At 37.6% G+C, this 15657-nt stretch overlaps 1 protein-coding gene across 1 annotated transcript in view; it reads left to right on the top strand.

The window, feature by feature from the left end:
• Positions 1-6987: 6987 nt before the first annotated feature.
• The window catches only part of MED13L (mediator complex subunit 13 like), a 191036-nt gene continuing 182366 nt past the window's right edge, over positions 6988-15657 (top strand). Inside the window, exon 1 of the mRNA XM_019470687.1 lies at positions 6988-7378. Coding sequence (XP_019326232.1) covers position 7378 — 1 coding nt within the window. The 5' untranslated portion in view covers positions 6988-7377. The remainder of the gene's footprint in view (positions 7379-15657) is intronic.

The raw sequence follows: 15657 nt of genomic DNA, 5'->3' as shown, positions 1-15657 counted from the left end.
ATTTTTCATGTTCCAATTTGAAGCATAAATTGTAGACTAAAGACACTTAGCATCTACAGTATCCTACATAGAAGCAAACAAAAATCTAGGTTAGAGAAATTGTTTAGATAGCGCCTAACTTCAGAGGCTGGTAAATACACCTTTTTAAGGTACCCTGGACAACTTAACATCTTCACCTTGGTTAGAAGGGCATATGATGAAAGCCTTTTCATTTTCATATTCCCTTTGGCTAACTGAAACTTGTTTGTAGAAATACCTGACCTGAGTGGTGTGGTTTGGTTTTGGTTTTTACATTACTTGCTTCTTTTCTTAAAGAGAATTAGAGAAACTTACCTTTGAAGCACTGTGCAGACCTAAATTTGTCTGAGTAGCACCTTTTGGACAGGCAATTGGGAAGTACTTTTATACCTGGTTTTTGTTATGGTTTTGTTTTGTTCCAGATAGAAGTGAGGAAGATAAAATGACCTGAACAATGCCATGTTGAAAGTCTTTGAGAAAGTCAGGGTTGGAGCTGAGGGCCTGTGTGATGGATATCTAGTCCTTTTGCTCATAAGACCCTTCAAGCTTTTTCTGTAGATCTTTACCTCCTTTTCATGTGTATCCTTCCTATTTCGGAAATACTGGGGTACTGATTTTCTGCACTCTGAGGCCTGAATCTGCCTTAGCTTTTCTCACCTTTCTGTACTATATGAAGCAGGAAAAATAACGTGATTATGTAATTTTAGCCATTGTTTTTAATGTAGAGAAGTACAATAATACAGAAATAACTCTGCTTTATGCTTGGTGTGGCCAAATACAAGAATTTCTCAAACTTTTGATGCTCTGCCTTTTTCTGGTTCTGCTGTGTCTATATTCTTGTATAATCTCTCCAAGGGAGCTTTGTGTATTGAAATGGGTGGAATTACTGAAGTCTTCTGGAGAAGTTCATTTAGAATTGGCCTGTCCATTTCCCATACAACACACAAAGTCCAAAAAGCATTTGATAGAGATGAGGGGGAAAAAAAGAGGAGGTGGGAGATGTGTTTTGTTTGTGTTCCATCTGTGAGGACTGCAGAAAAGGAGAATAGTCACAGTGGCTACACAGCACTAATTAAATCTTTAGGGTTGCTGGTAGCATGCCAGAATCAAGTTGTGCAGTGTGAAACGTTACTGGGGAATCGTGATTTTCAGCAGCCTAACCTCCGCCAATCTGAATGGAGCGCTATGAGATCAGCAGAAGACCCTTCTGCCTGTCTATTATTCTGATTTAAGCCGGGGGGGGGTGTTGTTTGGGGGGGGGGGGGGGGGGGAGGAGAATCAGAGCTTAGGTTTTATCTCTACTAGGAATTTACAGTTCTGGATGCTGTCCTGGAGTTAAAATGGCTACAGCCCTCAGCTGTTGCAGATAGATGCGAAGGTGTCTGTAGCAGCAGACTAATGGTTGTAAGAGAAAGTGCTAATTTGCTTTCTCTTTGTCTCTTCCGCTTGCTTGTGTGTGTATAGGAGATATCAGAGCTTTGAATACTCTTAGTTCATTTTTTTTTGAAGCCGTTTTACTCTGTAGAGCTTAATGGTTAAGACAGTCACCTAGAGGGAGGGAAACCTGTGTTTGCATTCCTTTTCAAAGGACTATATATGACATTCTTTCTGTGGCCTGTTTCTGAATGAAAGCATTGGCATGGCTATGTTTTCATTAATGCCTCTTTCTTGGGTATGTTTTGGGTGTGTTTGGATGCCTACGTGGAATTTTGAGTTTGAATGCACTCTTCTACCCTGATAGCTCCTTTTGGAAACGTCAGAAACAGATCTTTTTGTGTCTTGGGAAATTTACTGTAGAAAGTTGAATGTTAGTAAAGATTTGGGATATTACTGTTAGACACAGAGATTTGATTTCTCTGTTTCCTTGCAGGCTTGGCCCAGTGCATTCAGAACAGGCATCTTACAAACACTATATTCTGTGTCCAATTGCCGTTAACTGAATTTAGGAAAAAAAAATAAATTTTAAAAAACGCCCCTCGTATCTGGGAAGCTGAACCCTTCACAGCACAGTCCTCCAAAACATATGTTCCTTTATAAAGGAAAGCAAAAAGTCTCTTGCATAATGCATGATTTACTAACCATGTTGGTTAAGAGTAGAGTATTTGTAAGTTTCTTTTTTGTCAGGCTTTTCAGTGTTAAAAACATTGTAGCAGCCATAGTAAGTCAAGGCTATGCATATGGGAAAAGATGCAAGAAACACAATAGATTACATCACCTGGCAAGACTTTTGCTTTGTTCTGCATTCATTTCTAACCAGTTGTTAGTAAAACGGCATATTCACAGTTTTGTCCTCAGGTTGGCAATCTTGGTTTCTATCTCAGTGAGTACTTCAGGCTGCTTTAAAACCATCGGTCTTCCTAAAAGGAGCAGCTGTACCCTCCCTGACCTGCTTCACTGTCCTCTGTTTTACTGGTACAAGCACCTCGGTGGCTATTTAATGAATCAGGTATGGGCACTGATCTGAGTAGAGGAAAAAAATGTTTAATATAATACTTTGGATTTTTAGTCAGTTCACCTCAGTATGAATCTATGCAAACAGCAGCACTGTTGGAAAGCAGAAGTGGTGGTAAAGTCAGGAGCAGATGACTGATGCAGGGAAGGCAGGCCAGTCCAGGACTGCTTTTGGCACCAGTGCTTGCTTGTGTTGGTTTAAGGTGTACATTAACAACAGCCTCTGTGTGCAGTTTAATGTTCTGTTTTATCTGATTGGAGCTGTCACTGAAAGGGGAGATCCCACTCAACTGCCGCTCTCAGCTGTGCGTTCTCACTCCTGCTCTTCTGTCTGCTCTAGTGATTATGTGGCTGCAGGGTAAGCTGTCAGTGTGCTGATCTGATAAACGTTTTTCTTTCTTTTTGTTTCTCATCTTTAAGTTGGCGAACTGATTCCATTCACCCAATGATTGCATGATCGCTAGATCGAATGTCAGTTTGGGAGATGGAAATGCATGGCTGGGGTTGAGGAAGAGGCTGCCATTTTGGTAGCAGCCTGTGTTCACTGCTGATTAAGCATAAATGAAACCACATTTAGTTCTTTAATACCATCACCAGAACCACAGGCTGTCGGCTGTCTTGTTTGTAAAAACCCTGCTACAGATTGAGGACTTTTGAAACTAGTGACATTTTTTTGTTTAAATAAATTAATTTAAAAAAACTCCATGTGGATGCAGATATTCTCCCTATAGCGTGTTAAATACTTTACACAAAACATCTGTAGAGGCATAGAATATATGTAAGTGTTCCCAGTGCAATCTCTTGCGTACTACTTCTGGACTCAGGTCTTCTTTTAAATTCAGTTTTAATTAACATGAGGACAAAATCTAGACGTTCTGAGGGATTAGTATTGATGCTTACCTATTAATAAATTTAAACAGAAACGGACATATCCAAGTAAATGCATTGAACCTCATCTCTGCAACTTTGACTGGGAAATGATGTCTGAGATGTCATTTTGTGCTGCTACTAAGTCCAAAACCCCCAGTACTTGTCTCTTCCTTTTCTTGGGAGTCACTTTCTGTGTGGGTGGTCACTAGTGATCCTGCTTATCTCTAGTAGTTCGTCGTTCCTCACAGTCTGTAGAATTAGACACTCCAGAAGTTTGTTAGTGTAGAATTAAATTGGATGCAGCTCTGCTGGTTTTTGTATGCTTTTCTTGACTATATTTCATCCGTAATACGGATGGGATGTTACGGGCTGATACCTCTGAGCTGCCAGAAAGCTGCAAGAGCTTGTCTGCTGTTTCAAACAGCTGATCTCTAGTTATTGCTGTGTTGATCAAGTGAGTGGTGCTGTTGAATAACCTTTTTTGTTTGGTTGGGTTTTTTGTTTTTGTTACCCTCCTATTCCATGTTCTTTGTGATTCACCATATGTTCCTAGTTGATTATGACATAAACATTTAACATTATTTTTTTCCTAGATTGCTTATGCCAGCACTAATCTTTGGTGGTTTGTGATTCGTAGTCGTATTTATTATACTATTTCAGAAACTCTGCACGTTACTTTTCCAAGCTATCGATAGAGATCCATGTAGAACAGATGTAGATGTTTTGGAGGAGCATGTGTAAGTACTTTCTCTTAGAATATTATGTAATCTGTGAGGTATTCCAGCGCTACACAGCACCCTACTGTGGAAAAAATAATTTTTGTCCTTCCCTTTTGCCTCTTCCTCCTGCGCTCCCATGCCCTCTTTTGTGCCAGGAACATGACATATATGCTGTGCATCTCGGCCAGTCTTGACTATCTTCTCCTATTTGCTTTTCCATAGTACCCCAACACTTTGAATGGATGATCAGCATTTCTGTCTGAGTGCAAAAGTGGTAGTGCTGGCTGTAGAAAGCCTCCAGCAGGGATAGTCCAGTGCTGTCTGCAATTTCACCACCGTTGGTGTCCTGCTGACGTGATACAGGGTGGTAGCGTCGCTTCCGCAACGGAGAGCTGAAGATGACCGGTGGTTTAAGGGCATGCAAAAAATAAAAACAATTTCACTGCTGTTCAGTGTTTTGTCAGATTTTTCCCCTTCCCAGTGGAGGTCAGCTACTGTATTCCTGTGTGCCCTGTGAGGCCTCTTCAGAGGAAAATTAAATAGGCAATGGTAAACTGAATCTGTGTGATTCAGTGTTTGGGGAAATAGTCCTTGAGGCATAGTCACAGGAACTGTAGTCATGGGCCAGAACCCTCCTGTGCTAGGCAACAGACAGGCAGAATGAGGTGAAACTGTTTTAGAGGATATATTTATAAGATCAAAGAAATACAAGTATTTTTTGCTTGTGTTGTTGGTATGATGAACGTCACCTTTAGCTCCTCAGTAGTTAACCAGCTAGCTCTAGAACAAGTAACAGCCTACTTGCAGTTATTATAGTGAAGGAAAGTAAATTTTAGAGTTTAAACTTCTAAATGAACTAAGTTTGTGGACTTGAAAAGGGAGATCCTTCTGTATGTGACATCTAGTATGGGTTTTGGAGGAGCAGTGTAGGCCAGTAGGTTAAATGTCCTTGTGCAGATGATGAAAACAGGAGGAATACGTGATCTGCAAGTCTTTTGTTTTCTTTAGGAGTAAAAATTCACCCTTTTTCTTATTGATATTTTCTATATGTACTCTCCAGAGAAAGGAAAGGTATGTTTACTGTTTAGATACAGCTTAATTTCTTATTTGTCCCGGGGAGGGGGCGGGCATTCCTACAGCTAGTGTTTCCACTGCTGTGTCATTCCTCTTCTCCCTGGCAATGACTTTTCTTGTCAAAGGTGTAGATGCTGTATTTGAGTTTTTGCAGCTTGTTGCTGTAGACCAGCTGGCTTTTCCTGTAGGACCACTTTAGAGCTGAGCACACCAGCTATTTCTAAGCAGCAAAGTGAAGGTGTGAATACAGTAAATGAAGCAGTAGAGGGAATAACAGCAGTGAGAATGTGGTAACATGGGTTAGAAACTAGAACACAAGCCCACTGTGAACACAGAGTATATACATACCACTTTTTTATTTGATAATGATACTCACGCTCGCTAGACTGAAAGTCACATGAGTATTCTCCCTTGTGTCCTGGGCAGGCTCCCAGAGCCAGTGGAAGGTGGAGAGAAAGGAGAATGCAGCAACAGTCATAGGGACAAACCTGGAGTGGAGGAAAAGTGGGAGGGGAAACCAGGCAGCAGGCTGGGGAGAGGAAGAAGTGTGATGGGTAAGGTAATAGAAGTAGATAACAAGATAGCAATCTGGACATTTCAGAGAAGAAGGGAAACTGTATGTGACAGCTGTGAGTATCTGCTATTAAAGGTGAAAAGAGAAGGGAAAGAAGAAAAAAAAAAAAGAGAACCATTACTCTGCTGAGCTGGTTCTAGCTGCCAACTCTTTCATGGTTTGAGTACTTTGGCGGCTTCTTCCCTGGCAGTTGTTTATTCACGCTGCTATGCAGTGGGACACCTATGTTCCTTCAGATTTTTCAACGTGTGTAGAAGAAAACCTTTCCCAAAACTCTGGGTAGCCATTTTCCTGTTCTTTTTATTCTTCCTTGATGGTTAATAAGAGAATTCCGTCTGGTTGAGAGACAGTAAATGGCAAGTTTCCTTATTCTGTTTTTATTCATTTGAGCAAAATAAAAAGCATGTGTGGTAAACCTGTAACATCACAATATGAAACTATTTCACCATTTTCAGTAAGTCACTTGTTTTCTTATGTTCTGTAGTACTTTCTGTTTCCGACCTTCAAGTGGTCAACTCTTGAGCTGACACTGAACTCACTTGACCACCAAACAGCATGTAGGGAATGGGCCTTATTCCCTCTCCTGTTTGTTTGGCTGGTTCTAGCTGCCAACTCTTTCATGGTTTGAGTACTTTGGCGGCTTCTTCCCTGGCAGTTGTTTATTCACGCTGCTATGCAGTGGGACACCTATGTTCCTTCAGATTTTTCAACGTGTGTAGAAGAAAACCTTTCCCAAAACTCTGGGTAGCCATTTTCCTGTTCTTTTTATTCTTCCTTGATGGTTAATAAGAGAATTCCGTCTGGTTGAGAGACAGTAAATGGCAAGTTTCCTTATTCTGTTTTTATTCATTTGAGCAAAATAAAAAGCATGTGTGGTAAACCTGTAACATCACAATATGAAACTATTTCACCATTTTCAGTAAGTCACTTGTTTTCTTATGTTCTGTAGTACTTTCTGTTTCCGACCTTCAAGTGGTCAACTCTTGAGCTGACACTGAACTCACTTGACCACCAAACAGCATGTAGGGAATGGGCCTTATTCCCTCTCCCTGTTTGTTTGGGGTTTTGGGGGGGGGGTGGTGGTGGTGTTTGTGGTTTTCTTTTTTCCCCCCTTCTAATTTGTAAGATTACAGTAAGATAACAATAAGGTTAGAAATGAATGAATCTGCTGGAAATGAGTCAGGTTGTGGTGAAAAACTTAAATGCAGGGGTAAGCCAGGTTTATTCAGTACTGTCTAAAATTGTTTTCCTTTTTCCTCGAGGAGGGGAAAAGAGGAAAATATGGGAATAGGAGGACATTTTTAACTTCGGCTGCTTAGAACTAAATTCTAGGAACTGAACAATGAAAATGAAACAAACCAGTACTATGAATATAACTAAACTTTGAAACAGAGTGATTTAATGGCTTTTTTTTTTTCTCCCCCCTTTCCATAGGCTGAACTTACAGGTATCAAATGGCGTAGGTACAATTTTGAAGGTCATGGGGACTGTGGCCCTATCATTTCAGCCCCAGCACAGGATGACCCAATTCTGCTCAGCTTCATCCGCTGCTTGCAGGCCAATTTGCTTTGCGTGTGGCGCCGTGACGTCAAACCGGATTGTAAGGAACTATGGATATTCTGGTGGGGAGATGAACCAAATCTTGTAGATGTGATACATCGTGAACTGCACAGTAAGTTATTCTCCTTTGTTTCTTGATTTATTTATATTTTTTCCAGTGAAAAAGGAACTCTGTCAGTAAAGGCTTTAACTTGCTACCATATGTGATTTTTGTCACAATTTATGTATTAAGACCTAAAGAAAAAAAAAGCTTGTATATTTGACTTTGCTGCTGCAAGTGATCCACAGATAAAATGCAAAATAAAACTTGAAAGAACTTAGGAGACTATATCCAACATCATTACTTAGATTTTTGTGAAATCTCAGATGCACTGTAAGAGTAAATTCTAGTTCAAAGGATAATAATAACGAAAATAAACTCTGGCATAAGGTAATAGTTGATGGAATAAACCACCTATACTACAGAGTCAGGTAAACTCCACGGCACCACAGGTAAATCTGCAAGGTCAGAACTTGCCACGTTGGTCATGCTGCAGGATTTGAGCGTAAATGGTGGCAAGTTGCAACGGGTGAATGTAATAAAAGGAAGAAAGGGGAAGGTAGGACAAAGGTGACAATGATAAGTTCATGTGATCGTAAATTTTATGCCATTTGATTGTCCTCAGTGCCTCCAGAATGTGGAGCCTTAAAATTATACAACACCACTAACTTTATCTGTTGTGATCTCTTTTGGCTATGACAATCCACTATATATTAATTCCTTTTCAATGATGTATTGTTGCTTTGAGTAGACCTAGTTTGCCTGAAAACTTTAACTTCTTTTAAAAGGTATTTTATTAGACTGCATGAATACTTGTCTCTTATTTTACCTCTCATGTCTTGGATGAAAACAATGAAAGTTCACTAATCCTGGAACAATAATAGTAATTAAAAAAACCCCAAACCAATAATAAGGATCAGTTCCTTGTTTTTTGCAGTAAATTTTCATCCTGGTAGCCTTTAGATGTTCTGGTTACTTGGTGATAGAATTTGTATGCCAGTTCAAATATATAGAATATTGTATTTATCAAGTGTGCTTTAGTTGTCCTTTATCTCCCTACCTCTACCACGTACTGTTTTGGTCCTGGGTTATACTATGTTCATTTTCTTATTTGTTATCCTGTTCTGACCACTTATCTTCAGACCATTACAAACTTCATACTTTCATGAACACCAGATTGTTTATTTGGTAATATAGCCTGTGAAATCACAGATATGAAACACTGTGTATCTTTAGGCGCATTTCATGCAGGTAGCTGTGTGATTATGTATAATTAAAGAGATGGTTCAGAAGTGCTGCACCAAGCCATTCCACTGACGTTAATTTTTTATGAGGCACCTGTTTTGAATGAAGGCATGGGTAATATTTCTACTTACCCAGCAAAGCTTTAATAATATATACTTTTCTCTTTGTGAAATATGGTTTGTTTAATATTTCAAATGCAGTATGTGGGACTTAAGTGTCTTTTTATTTGAGGGGAGTTGCAGGTGATAGCTCCTGTTTCTACTGTAAATTGATGTAGCTTGTTTATATCTAACACCTTGGTTACAACAATATAATGCTAATTCCAGTGGTAATGGTATGGTGAAGTATTTAAATGTATGAATAGCTGAACCTGCTTGAGTATAGTATGGGACAGAGTATAGCAAATGGAGAATAGGATCACTTTGACACATTTTTCTGCCTGGTCCAAAATTTTATGAAGCATCCGGGCTGGAGCCTTCAGTACAATAATTTTTAAGTGGAATTAAATCTGAAAATTGTCTGCAGGAGCACTGTTTTTTAAGTGTCAACAGCAGCAGTTATCACACTGAAAAAAAACAGTCTGAGCGTAGTGTGTTTCACAACGCTACAGCCAGCTGCACTGAAAAGAGATGTCTACCCTGGTACAATAGCACTATCATTGAGTGATCCTTATTTGCAATGCTCTCTCAAATTAAAGTAAAAACGTCTGAAAGAAAAAGATCGTGCAGAGGGATGTGAAGAGATGCAAAGTTGAGTTTGGAGAGGGAGAAAGGAGGACTATGCGTAACTCATTTAGGGGAATGAACTGCATGGTAATTGAAAGAAGAAATATGCTCCTGCTAACTGTCAGGACCCTACAAGAATTTGGGAAGTAATCTCCTTTTCTTCTCCCTTCCACTGCAGGTTTTGGAATTTCTTGTAATGTGTGCAAGTCTCATAATGATAGGTTTACTTGTTCTATTTTAAAAGCACATTGAAACGCTTGTAGTGACTGATCAGATAATAGTTTATTGTAAAAGTGTTACAAAATTTACTGCTGATAGGGTTGTCTTGCTCTTTTCAGTAGTTTTTTAGAGTTGAAACGTCAGTATTGACAAAATACTGAACATCAAATTCTCCCAGAATGAGGCATTTATGTACATTGATTCCTTGAAATATGACAAAGGACAGTGTTCGATGTTTCATGCAGCAGCAAGGCAGAAGAAACAAGGTTATTTTGCTTTTTCTTGTATAAGCAGACCACAGTACTGAAATATTTGATAACTGAAATTAGTTTCCTGAGTTTACATGCTCTTGAAAATATAAAGGACTTTGCATGTGGGCATACAAACAGAAAATAAGTAAGTTACTGAAGCATAGCAATTTACTTGCCTGTCAGCTGAGCCACGATAGGATGCTGTTTGTTTTGGTATAACCTAGTCATGAAATAAGCTGTATTGGCTTAAAATCTTGTTCGTACGGGTTGGATTGTCACTGTGGTCAGTAACTTATAGTTCAATGACCAGAGCTTTGGTTTTTGTGCTCGTACTTGTCCGTTTAGGAGGAGCACAAGTCCCAGAAAACTGACGCTGCAAATCCAAGTGGAAGACTAGAGTCTATCCGAAACATTTTTAGCTTTACAAATCCTATCTTTTGAGATGTATGAACTTTAGGAAATAATGGCTGTTAATAAGATCGTGAATTCTTACCAAGTGTGAAGTTGCTCACAATGTTTTGGATTTCTCTTTTCCTACCTAGGACTTGTGCTTTAAAAGTGAAATTTTCATTAGGGTAATAAAAATTTAGCGGCAACTTAAATGTAAGTCTTTATCTTTTATTCATTCAAGTCTAAATTAGAATTACTGATTTTTCTGAATAACGGACTCACTCAAATAATATTGTATGACATTTAGTACTTTTGTTAAACGAATGACACCTCCAAAGTGAGACTTTTCTTTCAGAAACACTTTTTAAAGTTTTGCATGTGAACTGTGTGGGTTGCCTTATCTTTATAACATTCAAGATAGATGATTTTGGAAACAACAATCTGCCTTTAATAAAAAAAATTCAAAACAGTCATAGGCAAAACAGCTTAGTAGCGATAAACAGGAGGTACTAGGAACAGTTGTTTATGTAGTAGCTTTCCAAAACTGTGTAGATAATTAAATGCTGTCATGGGAGATTAAGTAAAAACAATTATTTGCAGAACAGCTATAGATCAGTTAAGTAGTTAGATTAGCTAGACAGCTGTGAATTTCAGAGGTGTGTCTCCTGCACATACTCCTACATTTCTTTTTCCTGCCAGCCTCAGCTGTTGTGTTCTGTTTTTTATAATGATTGGATTTTAAATTTGAAGAAAGACCGAAGATCTTTGTTCTGTCCCAAGTGAAAGAAACTAATTGGTATGGGGTCACTGAGTGGGAGAAATAAATTGAGTGACTTTACAAGTTTGAAAAAGTTGGGAGTGTTTTAGTTTGCGGAAGTTTTGTTTTCTCAAGAATAAATGCTATTTAATGATGTTACTGCCTGAAGAGGTTTGACAAGTGTTACAGCTGCTGTACCTTTTCCCATAAAAACATTCTTTTGTAAATTCTACAGAAGAAATGAATGGAGAGGAGGTAGTATCTTACTGTTGGCAGGTTTTTTTGACAGGAAAGTTGTAGATTTGCAAGTTGCGGTGACCAAATACCATCTGGAGCACCATAGAGAATTTATACTTGACTCTTGGGGGTTTTTTCTTTTCCCCCCCCCGCCTTTGTGTACCCTATGCATTCCACATAGACTATAAGCAGGGTGATACCTGTTCCTTAGTTGCCTTCTTTGCTTTTGCAAAGAATACGTATGTCTGACATTTTAAACAACCTTTTTGTCTGACAGTTTTGTCTATAAACTTGTAATCTGCATATTGAGTTTATGGATATGTTCAGCTTTGTTGCACCTGTGGTACAGAATACTTGAATTACCAGGAACAGTGCAGGCATTATGATGTGCATTGCTACTAAGAATATAGTCTTGACCCTGGAGGTGGACTCTGGAAGACTGTCAAAATGTTAGCCAGCACCTTGAAAACGAGTAACTAAGATTCTGGGTGTTTGATAGGAGGATGCAGTTTCATTTAAAGAACTATCAACTTGTTTGCCTAAAATTACTGATTCTGGTAGGTATTTGGGATTGCCATCACGTGTGTTCCTCTATGAATCTGTGGAGACAAGACAAACGAATGTGAAGAACATAGGGCATCAGTGAGAAACCCCAGACACCCACCTGTACCCTCCAGCCGTTATTGTTGGCCTTAAGCAATGCATGACACAGAAGTGAAAACCCTGTATTGTGACAGGTGCTTCATCATATAGTTTCAAAATAGAAACCAAACAGTACAGAGCTTGTTGAGAGAAAATAAATACAATTGTAGTGTCTTGCTACTCTTGGGACAATCATCCTTGAAGTGTTGGTAAAGTTGCAGTTAACTCTTGACTCGCTCTCACTTAAAATTCATGTAAAGATGTTTTCCCCTTAAATAGATCAGATTGACAGGTCTTCCCATGCAACCTTTTTGTTGTAGGGGGAAGGGCTTGTGAAGGAAAGGTGGTATATATAATGTTACTATTTTTCTGCGGGTTGAATTATTTTGAGCCAAAGCCTTTGTTTTTTTGTATTGTCGGGTATATTGCGCTTGATCCATTAATTGCTGGAGGTGCTTCCCCCAAAAAAGATACTAATAACCTTTGTATTATACTGGATGTAGAACATCAGGATTTTGATGGAAACTCTTATGAAGAATAGATTATCTTGTATTAATTAGGTAAATCTTTCCTGAAAGATTATTGTTTGGGATATTCACAGTTTGCTAAGTGTAAAAATCTAGTTAAAATTTGATCTGTGACGGGAAAAACATGGAGCTTCAGTTCATTCCTGTTTATGAATTCTTGGCACATTGGGCTGACGCAGTTGTAATCCCCATGTGCTGATAAATGTTCAGATGAAAAAATGTTAGCTGTAGGAAGGACTTTTTGCAAGACATCCACGTTAGTCCATATACTTGTGGCCCAGACTTAATTTCTGCTCTTGTTTCTCTGCCTGCAAATGGCTGATGGGTAGATTTTCACGTAAAGGAAAATGGAGCGTGCCAGCTATGTTTTCAAGCATGTTTCCTGAGAAGAATAACTTGCCAGAGCTCAATTTAGGTATTTTTATTACAGCTAAGTAGGGTTCTTGATGCTCATTTATTAACTTCCAGATTTTGAATTTTATTTTATCAGTTAGGTTTTCTAAATCAAGTAAATGTTTAACTGATAACTGTTAAATAGATTGTGTTTTTCAGTATTTATTAGGGATTTAAAGAAAAATAATGGAAAACTTTAATTTTGAAGAAAAAAATTTTTTTTGGTTCTGCTAATATAAAAGAGGATAAAGGAGGAGTGAAAAGTCTCCTTCAGTTTCCATTTCAATTTAAAATAGTCTATTTGAGGTTCCTTCAAGGTACTGTGTTTGATTTACTGTAGTTGTAAGGAATTGAGAACTCTTTCCCGAGATACAAAGTATGTTCTTAGCTGCTGTATAGCAAGATATGTTAATTATTGAATGAGAAGATGTTCCTGTCTGTTGAAACATATTTTAAGTGTGTGAAGCAATGCGTAAAATCAAGAATAAGCACCCCTTCCTGTGAAATAGGTATACAAATTAATAGTATTGCTTCTAATGGAAGTGCTCTTAAATCTTTCATTCTGTTATGAGGTCATGAAAGTGGGAAAGAAGGGAGCGTTTTGCTGCTGAAATTGCATTATGGCTAGCTTTGATACTTTCTTGAAATTACCAAAAGGTTATCTCCTTGTTTCCTGCTTTGATAGGCTTAGTTGAAGGGTGTACAAGCATGGAATGTGTATTACAACAATTTGTTTTATGTATTCTAGATAACTACATAAAACCCAAAACTATTGGCATGCTCAGTATTATTTAGAATGAGACCAGCTGATATATGGAAAAGCAGTTTATGAACAAGGAATAAAAGGAATCTCACAGGAGCTGAAATGGAAGTATTTTTGAAGGCTTTCAATTTAAAAAGAAGCTATGAATATCAAGCAGCTGAGTACCACTTATTAATAATTTGAAGTGAAATCTGAAAATGGTTAATTGCTGGTTCTTGAGTTAAGAGTGGAATTAGCAAGTAGGTTCATATGACAGAAGACTTTATTGGAATATTAAGTTACTGAAAAGTCTGTTTCTGGGTTGATTACTTTCAATAAGATAAGTCATTTGCATTTTCTTAATTGCCTAGCATAGATAATTTCCAAAGACATGAAAACAAAGTTAAACTGTTACATTCTTTTGGAAAGAAGATAAGATTTAAAAGCAAATTCATACTTTCTCAGCTTGCAGAATTGTTCTGTGACCCTTATATTTGACACTGTTAATTGGTGTCCGGTGATTGCCAGTTGAAGTTTAGCTTAGACAAAATAAAGTTTTTCTTTTTAGGAGGCATATTAAATGAGGTTATTATGCCATCATTTGGGATTAAGGAATTGCTTCATGGGAAAATGCCAACTCCTTTTATACACATGAAGTTGACAAGAGCCTTATTGTGTCTGGGCATGATGTCTTCATTTTATTTTGTTTTCTTTTTCAAATAAATATTCTTCCCACCAGCCCAACTTCTTCCCCCTTTTTTACTTTAAAATTGGTTTATGGTTATAGACAACAAGGGTATGAGTTGATGTGTTTTTAAAAAAAAAAAAAAAAAAATCTCAAATCTGAGTATCCCACTTAGAAGTCAGATTGCGCTTACCTTTTCCTTAATTCTTATTTTCTTCAGTGGTTTTTCTCTCAACGCTAACAGTGAATCTCAGTGTTCAGAGCAGTATCAAATGAATACATATGGCATTCATGAATTATCAGTTCTAGTCAATGATGTACCATTCTAACATACTGCATTTTTTCCCTTTTTATGGTCTGCAATATCTAAGTCTAAAAGGTAACCAAAAAATACAAAATCTACCTAAGGGTTGTATGTAAGACAGCCCATTGCTTTCTTTTTTTTTTTATCTCCCAAGAATTAACATTTTAAATCTTTTCATGTTTGGGAATTTGGAGGTTTTACTGTTAATTGCAACAAATTACCTTATGAAAAAGGATTGAAAGACACTGATAGAAGGTAAAGCCAAGAAATTCTCTATTGAATACCATACTTTTTCCTTTTAATCTTCATGCTTTCAAAATAGAAGCTTAGTTCAATTGAAATAGTTGAAATGTTGAGTAACTAATCTTGAAGTTTTTTCGGCCATGCAATAGTTACTGTTTTTCTGTTGTGTTTTTGTGGAAGAATGAATTGGCATTCATTGTGAAACGTTAATAGCTGCATTCTGTAGTGACTGTTTATTGATTTTTTTGCAGAACTGTTTCAGTAAGACTAGACTTCATAGTAAACCATATACATTTAAGGGCGGAATAGAATTGGTACTACAAATGTGGTACTGCACAGAAAGTGCTGGAAATCCAAAACAAAATTGTAATAGCTCATAATCCTTTTCAAATAAAAGCTAGAGTGAGGTATTACTAATGAATTGGAGAGAACTATTGTATAAAATGTGCTTGGAATTAACTAGAGTGTTGAGACCAAACTGAAGTCCAACTTTTGAATGTAAATAAAATTGATGTGTTACCACAGGCAACTCAGTGAACCACGTAATTAGTTTTTTTTCCATGAAAAATGAGACATTATACTGCAGCTGCAGCAAAGCTGTATGTAAAGGATTTATGTTCTAGTTATATGAAAATTAAACAATCATTAAAAGATTGTATTTTTAAAAGTGCTGCTTGAGGGGGGAAAATGAAAAAATCCAATCAGTAGAATTTATTTTTCAGCAATGTGTTGGGCAATATCATCCACAGTAGTTGATGTTTTTTGCTTCAGGGAATCTTTTTTTCCAGTGAAATGAACTCACTTAACTGTGAGAGGTAAATCTAAGTTAGCTAGAAGTGAAATCTGCATTAATAGAGCTCATTACTGATGTTTGTATTTTCACGTACTGAGTAATCCTAAGAACACAGGGTAAGCTAGTGCTAAAAATTTCATCTTTAAAAACAGATGAAATGCCACCTTCAAAAAATAATAATAAAAATTTTGCATACAA

The sequence above is a fragment of the Aptenodytes forsteri genome, unplaced genomic scaffold (assembly GCF_000699145.1).
Source record: "Aptenodytes forsteri isolate BGI_AS27 unplaced genomic scaffold, ASM69914v1 Scaffold415, whole genome shotgun sequence".
NCBI lineage: Eukaryota > Metazoa > Chordata > Aves > Sphenisciformes > Spheniscidae > Aptenodytes > Aptenodytes forsteri.
This window is presented reverse-complemented; position numbering and strand designations above follow the sequence as displayed.